The 14,931-nt window shown below is 41.8% G+C and overlaps 1 protein-coding gene and 1 long non-coding RNA gene across 9 annotated transcripts in view; one reads left to right on the forward strand and one right to left on the reverse strand.

The window, feature by feature from the left end:
* EPS15 (epidermal growth factor receptor pathway substrate 15) overlaps positions 1-10,096 on the reverse strand; it is a 147,715-nt gene extending 137,619 nt beyond the window's left edge. For 4 of the 8 annotated variants that reach the window (XM_069591188.1, XM_069591177.1, XM_069591145.1 and 1 more), the window contains exon 1: positions 9,884-10,096. In XM_069591188.1, coding sequence (XP_069447289.1) covers positions 9,884-9,916 — 33 coding nt within the window. In that variant the 5' untranslated portion in view covers positions 9,917-10,096. Of the gene's footprint in view, positions 1-9,537 lie in introns of all 8 variants that reach the window. The other 4 variants (XM_069591167.1, XM_069591156.1, XM_069591127.1 and 1 more) reach the window with 2 other exon arrangements.
* LOC138440960 (uncharacterized) overlaps positions 9,009-14,931 on the forward strand; it is a 35,868-nt gene continuing 29,945 nt past the window's right edge. Inside the window, exon 1 of the long non-coding RNA XR_011257184.1 lies at positions 9,009-9,275. This is a non-coding gene — a long non-coding RNA (uncharacterized lncRNA). The remainder of the gene's footprint in view (positions 9,276-14,931) is intronic.

Consider the following 14,931-nt stretch of genomic DNA (forward strand, 5'->3'; position numbering starts at 1 on the left):
ATATTCTTGTAGCGTATTTTATATTAATACATGATAGTTTGTTCCTCTTAATCCCCTATCACTATATTGCCTCTCCCCTTTGCTCTCCTCACTGGTAACTACTAGTTTTATTTTTACATCTGTGACTCTGCTTCTTTTATGTTTACCGTGCTGTGCTTAGCCACTCAGTTGTGTCTGACTCTCTGCGAACCCATGGACTGCAGCCCCTCAGGCTCCTCTGTTCATGGGGATTTCCTAGTTTGTTATATTTTTTATATATTTACTAGTTTGTTTACTATATATATTTACTAGCTTACTATATGTTTACTAGTTTGGTACATTTTTTTAGATTCCATGTGTAAGTGCTATCACATAGTATTTGTTTTTCTCTGACTTATTTCTCTTAGCATAATACTCAAGTCCATCCATCTTCCTACAAATAGCAAAATGTCATTTTTTTTTTAGGGCTGAGTAGCATTTCCATTATTGGAGAAGGAAATGGCAACCCACTCCAGTGTTCTTGCCTGGAGAATCCCAGGGATGGGGAAGCCTGGTGGGCTGCCGTCCATGGAGTCGCACGGGGTCGGGACACAACTGAAGCGACTTAGCAGCAGCAGCAGCAGCATTCCCAGTGTATTAATACATATACATATACACCACATCTTCTTAATCTATTCACCTGCTGATGGACAATTAGGTTGCTTCTGTATCATGACAACTGTAAATAATGCTACTATTAACACTGGGGTGCATGTATCTTTTAAAATTAGTGTTTTGTTTTTTGGCTGTATGCACAGGAGTGGAATTGCTGGGTCACATGGTAGTACGATTTTCAGTTTTTTGTGAGACCTCCATACTGTTTTCCACAATGGCAACATCAATTTACATCCTCACCAATAGTGTACAAGGGTTCCCTTCCCTCCACATCCCCACCATTTGTTTGTGTTCTTGAAGACAGTCATCCTGAGAGGTGAGTGATCTCATTATGGTTTTGATTTGCCTTTCCCTTAAGATTAGCAATACTGAGCATCTTTTCATATGCCTGTTGGCCAGCTGCATGTCCTTTTTGAAAAAAGTCTATTCGGTTCTTCTGCCTATTTTTTAATCAGGTTGTTTGGTTTTCTGATGTTGAGTTGTATAAGCTGTCTAAATATTTGTATATTAACACCTTATCAGACATTATTTGCCTTCTCACACTCAGTAGGCTGTCTTTTTGTTTTGTTGACGTGTTTCTTTGCTGTGCAAAAGCTTTTACATTAATTAGGTCCATTTGTTTCTTTTTGCTTTTATTTCTTTTGCTTTAGGAGATGGATTTTTAAAAAACATTGCTATGATTTATCTCAAAGAGTGTTCTGCCTATGTTTTCCTCTAGGTGCTTATAGTTTTAGGTCTTACAGATAGGTCTTTAATCCTATATGTATTTAATCATTTTGAGTTTTTGTATATGATGTTAGAGAATGTTCTAGTTTCATTCTTTTACATGTAGCTGTCCAGTTTTCCCACACCATTTATTGAAAGTGTTGTCTTTTATCCATTGTATATTCTTGCCTCCTTTGTCACAGATTAATTGACCATAAATGCATGGGTTTATTTCTGGGCTCTCTAATTCTGTGCCATTGATCTGTGTGCCTGTTTTTGTGCCAGTACCATACTGTTTTGATTACTGTAGTTCTGTGGTACCAACCACTATTTTTTAATTAAACAGGTGATTTGTTAAAGTATTATTTATATTACAAAGCTTCTTATACCACACTTCTATCTTACATTCATACAAAATATTAAAAAGCTCACATTTTTGTGATACAGAAGCACAGTACATGAGGCCAACTTTCAACGGATATCATTATTATATACCAAGTTAACAACAATCAAAATCTGATAATATGGCTGATGGGGGACAAGCACAAACACTGTTGCTGGTATAAACTTTCTGAATGCAAATGAGCAGTATCTATCCAAATTAAAAATATCTCTTAGCCCTAAATGATACCTACTAAAAATTAATGCACATACACACTTCTATGCAGAGTACATCATGAGAAACGCTGGGCTGGAGGAAGCACAAACTGGAATCAAGACTGCCGGGAGAAATATTGATAACCTCAGATATGCAGATGACACCACCCTTATGGCAGAAAGTGAAGAACTAAAGGCCTCTTGATGAAAGTGAAAGAGGAGAGTGAAAAAGTTGGCTTAAAGCTCAACATTCAGAAAACTAAGATCATGGCATCCGGTCCCATCACTTCCTGGGAAATAGATGGGGAAACCGTGTAAACAGTGGCTGACTTTATTTTTCTGGGCTCCAAAATCAATGCAGGTGGTGACTGCAGCCATGAAATTAAAAGACGCTTACTCCTTGGAAGGAAAGTTATGACCAACCTAGACAGCATATTAAAAAGCAGAGACATTACTTTGTCAACAAAGGTCTGCCTAGTCAAGGCTACTCCAGTAGTCATGTATGGATGTGAGAGCTGGACCATTAAGAAAGCTGAGCACCAAAGAATTGATGCTTTTGAACTGTGGTGTTGGAGAAGACTCTTGAGAGTCCCTTGGACTGCAAGGAGATCCAATGAGTCCATCCTAAAGGAGATCAGTCCTGGGTGTGCACTGGAAGGACTGATGCTGAAGCTGAAACTCCAATACTTTGGCCACCCGATGCAAAGAGCTGACTCACTGGAAAAGACCCTGATGTCGGGAAATATAGAGGGCAGGAGGAGAAGGGGACGACAGAGAATGAGATGGTTGGATGGCATCACCAACTCAATGGACATTGGTTTGGGTGGACACCAGGAGTTGGTGATGGACATGGAGGCCTGTTGTGCTGTGGTTCATGGAGTCGCAAAGAGTTGGACACGACTGAGCGACAGAATTGAACACGTGTATGAAGATGTGTAAAAGAATATTCCCTGCAGCACTGTCTGTATTTTAATAACAAAAGATTAACAATACCGAAGTCCATCATTAAGTGGCTAGTTAAGGAAAGTGAAACTGAAGTCACTCAGTTGTGTTCGACTCTTTGCAACCCCATGGACTGTAGCCTACCAAGCTCCTCTGTCCATGGGGTTTTCCAGGCAAGAATACTGGGGTGGGCTGCCATTTCCTTCTCCAGGAGATTTTCCCAACTCAGGGATTGAACCCGGGTCTCCCGTATTGTAGGCAGACGCTTTATCGTCTGAGCCACCAAGGTATACTCATATCAAGGAATATTCTCAAATTTTGGAAATAATGAGGGAATCTGTATGTGCTTATATAGAACAATCTCCTAGATAAATTAAGCTAAAAATAATAAGCCACAAAATATGCAGCTTATTCAAAAGAAATATACATACACACTATATACCACATATCTTATACATGGGTGTATAATACACACAGACACATTTGCATACATATCACGCAGTATTGGGGCTTCCCAGGTGGTGCTAGTGGTAAAGAACCCGCCTGTCAATGCAGGAGATGTAAGAGATATGGGTTCGAATCTTGGGTTGAGAAGATCCCCAGGAGGAGGTCATGGCAATCCACTCCACTATTCTTGGATGGAGAATCCCACGGACAAAAGAGCCTGGCAGGCTAAACTCCATGGGGTCACAAATATTTGGACATGACTGAAGCGACTTAGCACACACTATTGCTGGAAACACACACAAGGAACAGCAAGAATGACTGCCTCTAGGAGAGGGCCAAGAGTGTGATGGAGATTTTCACTGGTATGTGTGAGGGTTTTGTTTTTTTTTTGCTGCACTGGGCCTTAGTTGCATCATGGGAGATATTTTGCTGTGGTGCAAAGACTGTCTAGTTGCAGCACCTGGGCTCCAGAGCACGCCAGCTTCAGTGGTTGTGGTGCACGGGCTCTTTAGTTGTGGCACATGGACTCCAGAGCACACAGGCTCGACAGCTGCAGCCCATGAGCTTAGCCGCCTCACAACATGTGTTTTCTCAGTTCCCGGACCAGGGATCGAACCCACATTCCTAGCACTGCAAGGCAGGTTCTTAACCACTGGACCACCAAGGAAGTCCGTAAGTTGTTGTTGTTGTTTTTTTAAACAGAACTTTATTCTGGTTCTTTCATTTACTGACTATAATACATAAGTCACAAATTATGAGCCTCAGTATTCTCCAGCTTGAAATAATGATAATAACAGCCTTGCTTATTAGTTATTATGAAGATCAAATGAGAGCATAAATTGCTTCATAAATTATAAAGCAGCATACAAAATTATAAATTAGTCTTCTAACTGAATTCTCCAAACCAACTATAATAATAATAATTATCATTCTTCTAGCCAATTTCTCTAAACCCGAAGATGGGAATGTTTAAGATGGAATGTAAATGCAGATGCTATCTTAGAACACACATTTTTACTTCACATATAGCTTATTTATTTTTTAATTAAACTATAGTTGTAATTAATATTATATATAATACATGTATTTATATAAAAGGGTAAATTTTCAAAAACACTGTCATATAGAAATGTTAAATCAGCTGATTACAGAAGAAATTCATGCTTACTATTGAAAAGAAGTAAAAATTATAACCATGATATCATAAATTTGGGGTTTTTTTCTTCCAGTCTTTTTTCTATGTATGCTTAAGTAGATTAGATTTATCTAAATAAAATGTTTCTACTACTGCTACTGCTAAGTCACTTCAGTCGTGTCCGACTCTGTGCGACCCCATAGACGGCAGCCCACCAGGCTCCCCTGTTCCTGGGATTCTCCAGGCAAGAAGACTGGAGTGGGTTGCCATTTCCTTCTCCAATGCATGAAAGTAAAAAGTGAAAGGGAAATCGCTCAGTCGTGTCTGACCCTCAGCGACCCCATGGACTACTTTACTGTAAAACAGCATTCACATTACAACATCCCTCAGGTTAAAAGCTCCTAATAAACATAATTTTTAATGAAGATAATCATATTTTATCTTGGTGATGAGTTCAACTACTTTAAAATGAAATTCCTATATATGGGTTTACCTAATGAACTCTGTCTGGATTAATTTTTCATTTATTTCCACCAATTCTCCAAATTATCCAGATCTCGATCAATGGATGTTTTCCCTCCCCTCCCTCTCTCCCTCTCCCACTCTTTCTCTCTCTCAAGGCATCTTCCTAATTTTGGATTCCACAGCTCCAATTTTATTAAGTTTAAAATTCACAAAACAAAAGCATATAACTATGTTTATAATTCTTTGAAGAGCAAGTGCTGTGCTCAGTCGTGTCCCACTCTCTGCAACCCCATGGATTCTACCCCTCCAGGCTCCTCTGTCCACGGGGATTCTCCAGGCAAGAATACTGGAGTAGGTTGCCATGCCCTTTGAAGAGCAAGTAAAACAGCCTAAATTGAGACCTTAAATTAGACTATTAGTGAAAGGGAAATCAGAACCATGATTTGTTACTAAATAAAGATGCTCAATCTTTTCCTACAACATTGAGTCTACTATTATTGTTCTGTCTACAGAGAAAACAAAAAAATACGCTCAGGTTATTCCTAGGAAACTCTCTATTGGACAAACCAACTGTTCCTAATTAATTTTAACTATGACATCTCCTCCCAAATGCTGAACATTCCAAGCCATTTTTGAAAACTTAGATATTGCTCAGGGAAACAAAGATTTCCTGAGTATACTGGACAAAAGTATCATTATTGTGCCTTTCCCATAGTAGGAACTAAAATAATAAGTCATACTGAATAAATACTTCTTTTCTGTTTCTGAGAACATGTTGTAATTTTCACACTCTACCCTGTAGTTTACCATCATGCTTGTTATACCAAACCCCAAAGGGGATACACATATTAATACATATTGCCTACTTTTAAAATGAAATTGAAAATAAATACCCAAAACTGAAATTATGGGAGATTTTTTTTTCCCTCCCATTTTCAAATTTTCTATAATGCAGTTATATCACTCTTGCAATCTTAAAAAAGCATTAAAAGAAAAAGTATCCTTATAGCATTTATTGTTTTTGACCATATATTAAGATTGTTTTAAGTCCCATTCTAAATGTTCTTTTTAGTATTAAAAAGAAAATCCTTGCTAAATTAAAACAAGAAAACTTCAGCATAGAGCTGAACTGACAGAGTATTATTTAAAATACTCCCATTATGCCATCTTTCAACAAAATAAAACCTTTCTCATCATCAAAAGCACTACTTGTGCATCCACAGTTGTATTATCAAGATACCATGAAAGGTAACTAGAGATTCAGAGGCAAAGGATACTGCTTCCATACTTTTGAAGTTCAGTACCTAACTAGGAAAACAAGGCAAATACTGAAAAAGAAAATTTAAAAATACAAGAGAGCAATGGATATGCCAACCACCTAGTATATAATAAAGTACAGTAGACAGCTTTTGAAGTCCTACAGACTTTGGTTCAAATCTTAGATCTTACTACTAATTTATGTAAATTATTTCCTTCGTTTGTAAAATGGAGTGTTAAGTAAAATTCTTAGCATATAGTAAGGGAAGTTAACAGTATTATTATTAGTAGAGATGCAGACTTAAAGGAGAAATGAGCAATCAGCAAAGCTTAAAAACAGGAAGTATTAATATCTTTTTGTCATCTACTACCATAAGCAAAAATCACAAGATCTTTCTCATTCAAGTTTTACTTCTTATTGCCAAAAAGAAAATAGAACACCTGGTAAAGAAAACTCAAACCAGAAAACACGAAGGCTATAAAGCACTAAAGCACCCTAGGAAAGTCACCACTAGATCTCCAAATCACAGAATACGATCTATTAAAAAAATGTTCTTTGGAAAGGTCTTTAGATAAGCTAATTCAAACTCTCCAACTCTCTAGAATTAAGCTCCATGCTTTCTTCTGTCTCTGAGAGCCAAGAATTGTCATCTATCTTGTTCATAAGTATATCCTCAGCACCTAGAATAAATCCTAGTACATAATAAATGGTCAGTACATATTTGTTGGATGAATAAGAAAACTGAGGCCTGGAGATTTAACTCAATGACACAGTTAACCTCCTGGCAGAGCTGGGACTGAAACTAACATTTTACTATTTAGCATTCTATCCTGTCTGGAATCTAGACTATGATAATTTAGATAATTTATCTTGGTGGTTGGGGAGTTGGAGGATTTGCTGGCAGGCAGGAGAAAGAGGAACGAGAAAATTAACCTAGTTTTCAGGTGTTTTTCCCAACTGTCAGTTTTGCTTAATTGGTAGAGGCCAAAAATTCTACTCAAGACAATTCCAGCATAGAGCAGTGCACATAATAGGTACTCAACAAATACTGGCTGAATAAATCAACCTACTGCAAAACTGTTATCATTTAATAACCAGGGGCAGAAACTAACTTCAGCATCTGTTTAATCTTTGTAACTGTCCCAGAGTTCTTCAGAATTTTCAGTCATTCATAAGACAAATATTATTAATAACTTTCTTCCAGATATGTGCTGAGGGAGAGAGATGAAAGATGTCCCTGCCATGTAGGATCTCACTTGAGTATGCCTATGTCTGAGTGTGTTGTGAGGGGGTGATGGTGACATAAACAGATCAATAATGAATATGAAACCAAGTTGCACTATTATCTCAGCTTATTTGCCTCAAGCAGTTAAAAATTCAATTAAAAAACACAAATCAGCCAAGTTTTAAAATAACAAGGAGGCACATTAGGTATTTAAACACTTGGGAATATTCTCTTTCCAGTGCCTTTACAATATATCTTATTGCTTCCTAATGTCTTAAATGGCTTCCCTGGTGGCTCAGCGATAAAGAACCGGCCTGTCACTGCAGGAGATGCGGGTTTGATCCCTGGGTGGGGAGGATCCTCTAGAGAAGGAAATGGCAACCCGCTCCATTATTCTTGCCTGGGAAATCCCATGGACACAGTAGTCTGGCCAGCTAACAAACAGTCCACGGGGTTGCAACAGTCGGACACAACTTAGCGACTAAACAAAAACGTCTTAAAATGAAAATGTTCTAACTTGACTTATCTGGATATTCAATATAAATGAACCATCGATGTTTGTTCTCTCATATGTGAAACACTGAACGATAATACTCCTGATTCAGTATTTACTCTGTGTACATGTTAATATTTAAATATATAACCACAAGAACACATTTAAATTGTTTAACTGTCTATAAAACTGACAGAGCCGGAAGAAAATATTCAGAGATGAATGACAGTAAATAGAAACTAAAAACATAACCTTACCCAGGAAGAAAATAAAGTACACACACAACTAAGAAGCAAATCTGTATTAGTTCTCAGAAGAACAAAATCTTCAAGAAAGGAGAACTCTCGCTGGAATTGGCCAGCAGAGCGGAAGAGCAACAGCTTGCCAACAGGATCTTGTTTAATGCATATCACCAACCACACTATTAGAGAGTGAACACCCATAAGTCAATGTTGCCATTCCTCAAGTTTGAGTTTCAGGAGGACCCTTCCAAAGAGATTCACTACCAAGACTAAATCACCATATTCCAAGTCTTTTTCCCCATTTATCTGCTTGTCAAAATAGGATAAGCAAGACTAAATAAACTGGAAAATAACAGACCTCGCACTTACGAAGCTGAAAATTCCTACAAGCTGAAGTTACTTATTTTACCTAAGGCACATTGTTTATACGTGATTCCTGGTTACTGAGGGAAACATTTTTCACTCAGTTTATCCTAAAATGCTAGGCAAAACACCCCCAAAGTCTCTTATTCCTCAAACAGAAAACTTTCTGGCCCAAACGTATAACCTATCCCAATGTTTTGCCTCAGAAACCCTGAGATATCCAGGCCAATACAAGGTGGCAGAGAGATACTACAGGGCAGGCAGGCAGGCTGGCGTGGGCCCCAACAGGAAAGTCCGTGGCCACCGGTTCTGGAGAGAACGGGCTGAGAAGGTGAGGTTAGGGTGAGATGTGGTCAGAGAAGCGCCAAGGGACTGACAGGCGTACAACCTCTCTCCATCCAGGACATCACCGGAAGATTGTAATTGGTTTTCCCAACGCAGAGGGAGGAACGAGGTTCCCAGAGTGATTGATGCTGAGCGGTTTTCTGGGAAGCACGAGGACTGACTCTGAAGGAAGCAGAAAGGCAAGGCAGAACAGAGCACACAGGTTTTGGTGAAGGTTCCCCCAGGACGAGTGATCTCTTAGGTCCTTCCCAGCACCAAGACGGGCGGAACCATCACACCTGTGAAAGGATGTTTCCCTGCTATCCCCATGGACAGCGATAGAGAGCCTACCCGGTAGGAGTGGTAGCAGAACTGAGGAGGGAAAGGCTGAATCGGGGGATCTCACCCAGCAGGAAACCTGATCAGCAGAAGAGGCTGAAGCCAGGGTAAGCGGGGTAAGAACGCGCTCGGGGAGGATGAGACTTATTTGGAAGACAGGCTGACTGGAGGAAACTGCTGGGAAAGGGAGGGCTTTCGTCGGACTCCAGTGGGAAAAGGCCGGTTTAGCGAGGGAAAAGCCTGGCTGGGAGGGGGCCCTGAGCGCCTGGCTCGGGAAGGTGACGCTGCCTGTCCCGAGGGTGAGCCTCGCGCGGGGCGAGGGCAGACCCGGCGGTGAGACTGAACCGCGCGAGCTCAACAGGAGCTCACCTGGGGTGCGTCTGGCCTGGAAAGAGGAAACTTCCTGGGTGGGTGAAGGCGGACAGGAGAAGGTCGGGCTCCCATCCGGCGGGACAGGGGCACGGAGGGGTCTGGAGGAGGGGGCGCCGCGTGGGGCGGGGCCGGGGCGCGAGTGGCGGAGGTACCGGCTCAGGATGGCGTCCTCCCGCAGTCACACTCACAGACTCACATTCACAGGCGCGCGCGCGCGCTCTCAGTATCGGCCGCCCAGCCCGGGGCGGAGAGAAACTGCTCGAGTCGGTGAACCGTAGGGCGGTGGGGGAGGGGGCCGGGGACACCGGCCGGCCGAGCCCGGCGGACCGGCGGGCGGCGTTACCTGTGTCAGGGAGAGCTGGGCCGCCGCAGCCATGGTGTTTCCATCATGCACGGGAGGGGAAGGAAGGACGGGCGGACAGGGGCTCGGGGCGGGGAGGAGGCGGAGGGAGCGGCCGGAGGCGAGGCCCGGGCCGGCTGGCGGGCGTCTCCCCTAACTTCGACAACTTCCCTCCTCTCGTCCACCCCGCCTCGCCTGGCCCCGCCCGCCCGGCACAGGCCTCGGAGACGCCCAAATCCTGGCGCCGGAGTTTTCGCTGCTGGACCGGAGCCTGCCCCGGGGCCGCCTGAGAAAACCCGGCGCGGACAACTAATTAAGGCGGACGGGCTGTGGAGCAGAGGCAACTCCAGGTTGTCCTGAAAACTTTAACGGATCACCTACCCATGCTAAGCCTATGCTTCTGAAAAATGGGAAGAACTATATCCAGAGTCCAAGTTGCTTGCGAGGATTAAATGAGATAATGATAGGAAATAATAACGGTACTCTTTATATGCCAGAATCTATGTTGGATGCTTTTATTTTTAAATTGTGTAAATGACGGAACTGAGACGTAAATAAGTTGTACAAATGAAACTGAAACACAAATAAGTGTCATATGTAAGGGCCTACAACTGATCAGATAGCTGGTGAGTTAGAATCCAAGTGTGACTCCAAAACTTTTCATTTAACCATCTGCTATTAGGGTGAGCACCTGAAGAATTGATACTTTCAAACTATGGTGTTGGAGAAGACTCTTGAGAGTCCCTTGGATCCCAAGGAGATCAAACCAGTCAATCCTAAAGGAAATCAACCCTGAATATTTATTGGAAGGACAGATGCTGAAGCTAAACTCCAATACTTTGGCCCCCTGATATAAAGAACCCACTCATTAGAAAAGACCCTGATGCTGGGAAAGATTGAAGGCAAGAGGAGAAGGGGAGGACAGAGAAGATTTGGTTGAATGGCATCACTGACTCAATGGACATGAGTCTGAGCAAACTCCAAGAGATGGTGATGGATAGGGAAGCCTGGCATGCTGCAGTCCATGAGGTCGCAAAGAGTTAGACGTGACTGAGCTACTAAACAACAACATTAGGGGGTGATATCAAAAGAGAAGACTATCTTAAGTCAAAATCTAGGTAGGAAGGGAAATAAATACTCTCCAGGCTCTCTGGCTGCCTGCCACACTTAGACCCCAGTTCAGTGAAAGAACACTGGGGCCTCCTCAGGGGCTGCAGCACTCCTAACTCCCTTCTTAGTCCCCCTGGCAAACTCCTCCTGCTCTCTCTCAAGACACCACCGAAGTACCACCTCCTTTCAAAGTATCTCCTGACCTCTCCAAGTCAGATTTACATACTTATCTGAACATTTCTTCTCTATCTTATGATGTCATCATCACCCTAATGACTCTTTACATCTGTCTGCCCTCTAGATGAGATGGTTGGAATGGCCTCACCAACTTAATAGACATGAGTTTGAGCCAGCTCCAAGAGTTGGTGATGGACAGAGAAACCTGGTGTGCTGCAGTCCATGGGGTCACAAAGAGTCAGACACTACTAAGCGACTGAACTGAACTGACCGTTTAGACTGAGAGCTCCTCAATGGCAAGGACTCTTTTTGATGTGTATATATATATCTTCAGATCCTGGGATGTGTTTTGTACTAGTATAAGGTCTTGGTTCCTGCCAAGTTAAACATAACACAGCCTATACTTTCTCATGCTGCCTTCTTCAGTTGAAATAACCAGTAACTTGAAATCCTCATCTTTAAAGCCTTGGCTTATATGCCACCTACTTCAGGAAGCCTTGTAGGAAATCCCATCCCACCCGTTAGTTGCTCTGATATTATCCCTACACTCTACCTTGGAGTTAGTTGAGGGCTTTTTCTGTACCCCAATCCGTGAGAACAGAGGGCTGTCTCAAAACTACATCCCTCTCACAATTTAGCCTAGCACGGACTAGACCTCAATAAATGTTTTTGCCTAGAACTGGCCTTCCTTTCTTAGTCATGGTGGCTTCCCACAACAACGAACCATAACTCTATCAGGCCCACACACTCTTAGCATTATCGTAGTAGTCCCCATTTGACACACAAGGAGAATCAAATGAACAAGCCAAAAATGGAGCTAACCTCACATAAGGTTTTAGACCTTTGCCACCACAGGCGAACCATCCTAGAAATGCCCTCAGAAATTACTGACTCTTCTCACACCCCTTTTTTACAAAGTCTAGGCAATGAAGAGTCAGCCATGCAAGTCTGGTGAGCAACCACTTATTCCAGAGAGTCTCCTTTGACCTCTTTCTGCTGTTATTCTATTTAACTTGAGGGAGAAGGGGAGATAATGTTTTAAATTATGCCTTTCCCACCTGGTACATTTATCAGCTATAACCACTACTGATGTTTCTACTTTGATTTTCTAATTTACATTATCACTTTTGAACTCAACAACTCTGAAAGGTAGTAATCATCATATCCACTCTACAGATGAGGTAACTGAACACCACAGATATTAAGTGATTTTTCCCAAGGTTATACAGCCAGTAACCAAAGCAGTATACCGTAGTGGAATAAACAAGGCTTGGACATCAGAAACATCCACATTCCAATCCTGTCTCAACTATTTACTACTTGTACAACCTTAGAGTTATTGTGAGGATGAATGAGATAACATATGGAACTACCTTAAGTTGTAGATACACAGATTTAGTTAAGAAATCTTAAAGTCATAGAATAAATTGCTATTGGGAATACAATTATTGTTGTGCAGTAGCTAAGTCATGTCCAACTCTTTGAGACCCCATGGACTGCAGCACACCAGGCTCGTCTAACCTCCACTATCTTCTGGAGTTTCCTCAAATTCACGTCCATTGTGTTGGTGATGCTTTCTAACCATCTCATCCTCTGCTTCCCCCTTCTCCTTTTGCCTTCAATCTTTCCCAGCATCAGGGTCTTTTCCAATGAGCCAGCTCATTGACGCTGAAACTCTAGTACATGTGACCAAAGTATTGGAGTTTCAGCTTCAGCATCAGTCCTTCCAATGAATATTGAGGGTTTATTTCCTGTAGGATTGACTGGTTTGATCTCCTTGCTGTCCAAAGGACTCTCAAGAGTCTTCTCCAGTGCCACAATTCAAAGGCACCAATTCTTCAGCACTCAGCCTTCTTTATGGTCCAGCTCTCAGATCCATACATGACTACTGGAAAAACCATGACTTTGACTATATGGACTTTTGTCAGCAAAATGATGTCTCTGCTTTTTAATACACTGTCTAGGTTTGTCATAGCTTTTCTTCCAAGAAATAAGTGTCTTTTAATTTCATAGAGTACAAATGCACTTGCTATTCAAGGAGACTCCACCAAACCATATGAGATATAAGATATTACTCTTAGGGAACAGGGACTCTTGGGAGTCCCTGGTGTATAGTTTCCTAGAACTCAACATGGGGTAGTAAGGAGAGTATTAGAGTCAATATGTGACCTCAGACTAATCATTCACCTATTTGAGACTCCATTTCCCACATATTAAAAAAAAAAAAGAGCAAGTCGATTTGGAAAATGTTGAGGAAATATAAGGAATTATTTATTGTTATAATTATTGTGTGATTTATATTAAGTCAAAAACAGCACATTGTCTTTGCACGATATTGCTTTTCACAGTTTATGAATGTTTTTATATATAGCATCTAACAACTGGAGTTGAATTGGTATGTGGTAAAAGTTCGTTGAACTGAATGAATGCATAGTCTCATGTGTAGTTAATATTTGAATCCTCATTCTATCTCCATTTCACAAACTAGAAAACCAAGGAACAAATATTTTATAAATAATTCGTTTAAGTAAGGACTACTTAGAGCAGATTCAGACCTTGGTTAAAATAGTAATAGTGATGATCAGACCCCTAAGCAAGGGAAGACTGCTTGTATGAGAATTGCCCCCATGCTCCCTTCCAGACCACCAATAATTTGCATTGGCTTCCTTTTTTGCTCATTAGTTCTGGCTTAAATTAAAAACTTGACAAAGTAGGAGGTGGGAGTGATGGTCCAAACTCCCAAAAAGGCCTAGAACTTCCAGGACTAGGTGTTTTTTTTAGATGACACACCAGTGACAGTTTGCAAATTTGTGTCCCAGATCTCATCAAAGCACTGGGTCATATCACAAATCTATTTTAGGAGAGTAAAATGTAGCTAATGGAAGATATGTTATGATCTAATTTGTTGTAAAGAGGATGAACTTCATAGAGCAGACAAAAAGGACTCACCTGTTTTTTTTTAAGGCAACTTAATGTCTCTGGGTCTGTAACCTTCATATCCTTATGTGTACATTGGAAACAATAATACCTACCGTGTAGAGATGTTGTAAGGACTAGAAATTATGCATGCTGCTGCTGCTGCTGCCGCTAAGTCACTTCAGTTGCGCCTGACTCTGTGTGACCCCATAGACGGCAGCCCACCAGGCTCCCCTGTCCCTGGGATTCTCCGTAAATGCCTTATTAAAGAACCTGGCCTGAAGTGGCAGCTCTAAGAATACCATTCTTCAAGATCACCTTTTAACTCTCTGTCAAACAACCCTCCAATTACTAAGTCAGTTTTGCAGATACATTAACTATTGTAGGAGAAGGCAATGGCACCCCACTCCAGTACTCTTGCCTGGTAAATCCCATGGACGGAGGAGCCTGGAAGGCTGCAGTCCATGGGGTCGCTGAGGGTCGGACACCACTGAGCAACTTCACTTTCACTTTTCACTTTCATGCATTTCATGTAGGAGAAGGAAATGGCAACCCACTCCAGTGTTCTTGCCTGGAGAATCCCAGGGACAGGGGAGCCTGGTGGGCTGCCATCTATGGGGTTGCACAGAGTCGGACGCGACTGAAGTGACTTAGCAGTTATCAGTATCTATTGTATGTTAGTTGCTCAGTTGTGTCTGACTCTTTGCAACCCCATGGATTGGGACCCTCCAGGCTCCTCTGTCCTTGGGATTTTCCAGGCAAGAATACTGAAGTGGGTTGCCATTCCCTTCTCTGGGGAATCTTCCCAAACCTGGGATCGAACCCCGGTCTCCCACATTGCAGGCAGA

Source organism: Ovis canadensis, chromosome 1 (genome assembly GCF_042477335.2).
Source record: "Ovis canadensis isolate MfBH-ARS-UI-01 breed Bighorn chromosome 1, ARS-UI_OviCan_v2, whole genome shotgun sequence".
Taxonomy (NCBI): Eukaryota; Metazoa; Chordata; class Mammalia; order Artiodactyla; family Bovidae; genus Ovis; species Ovis canadensis.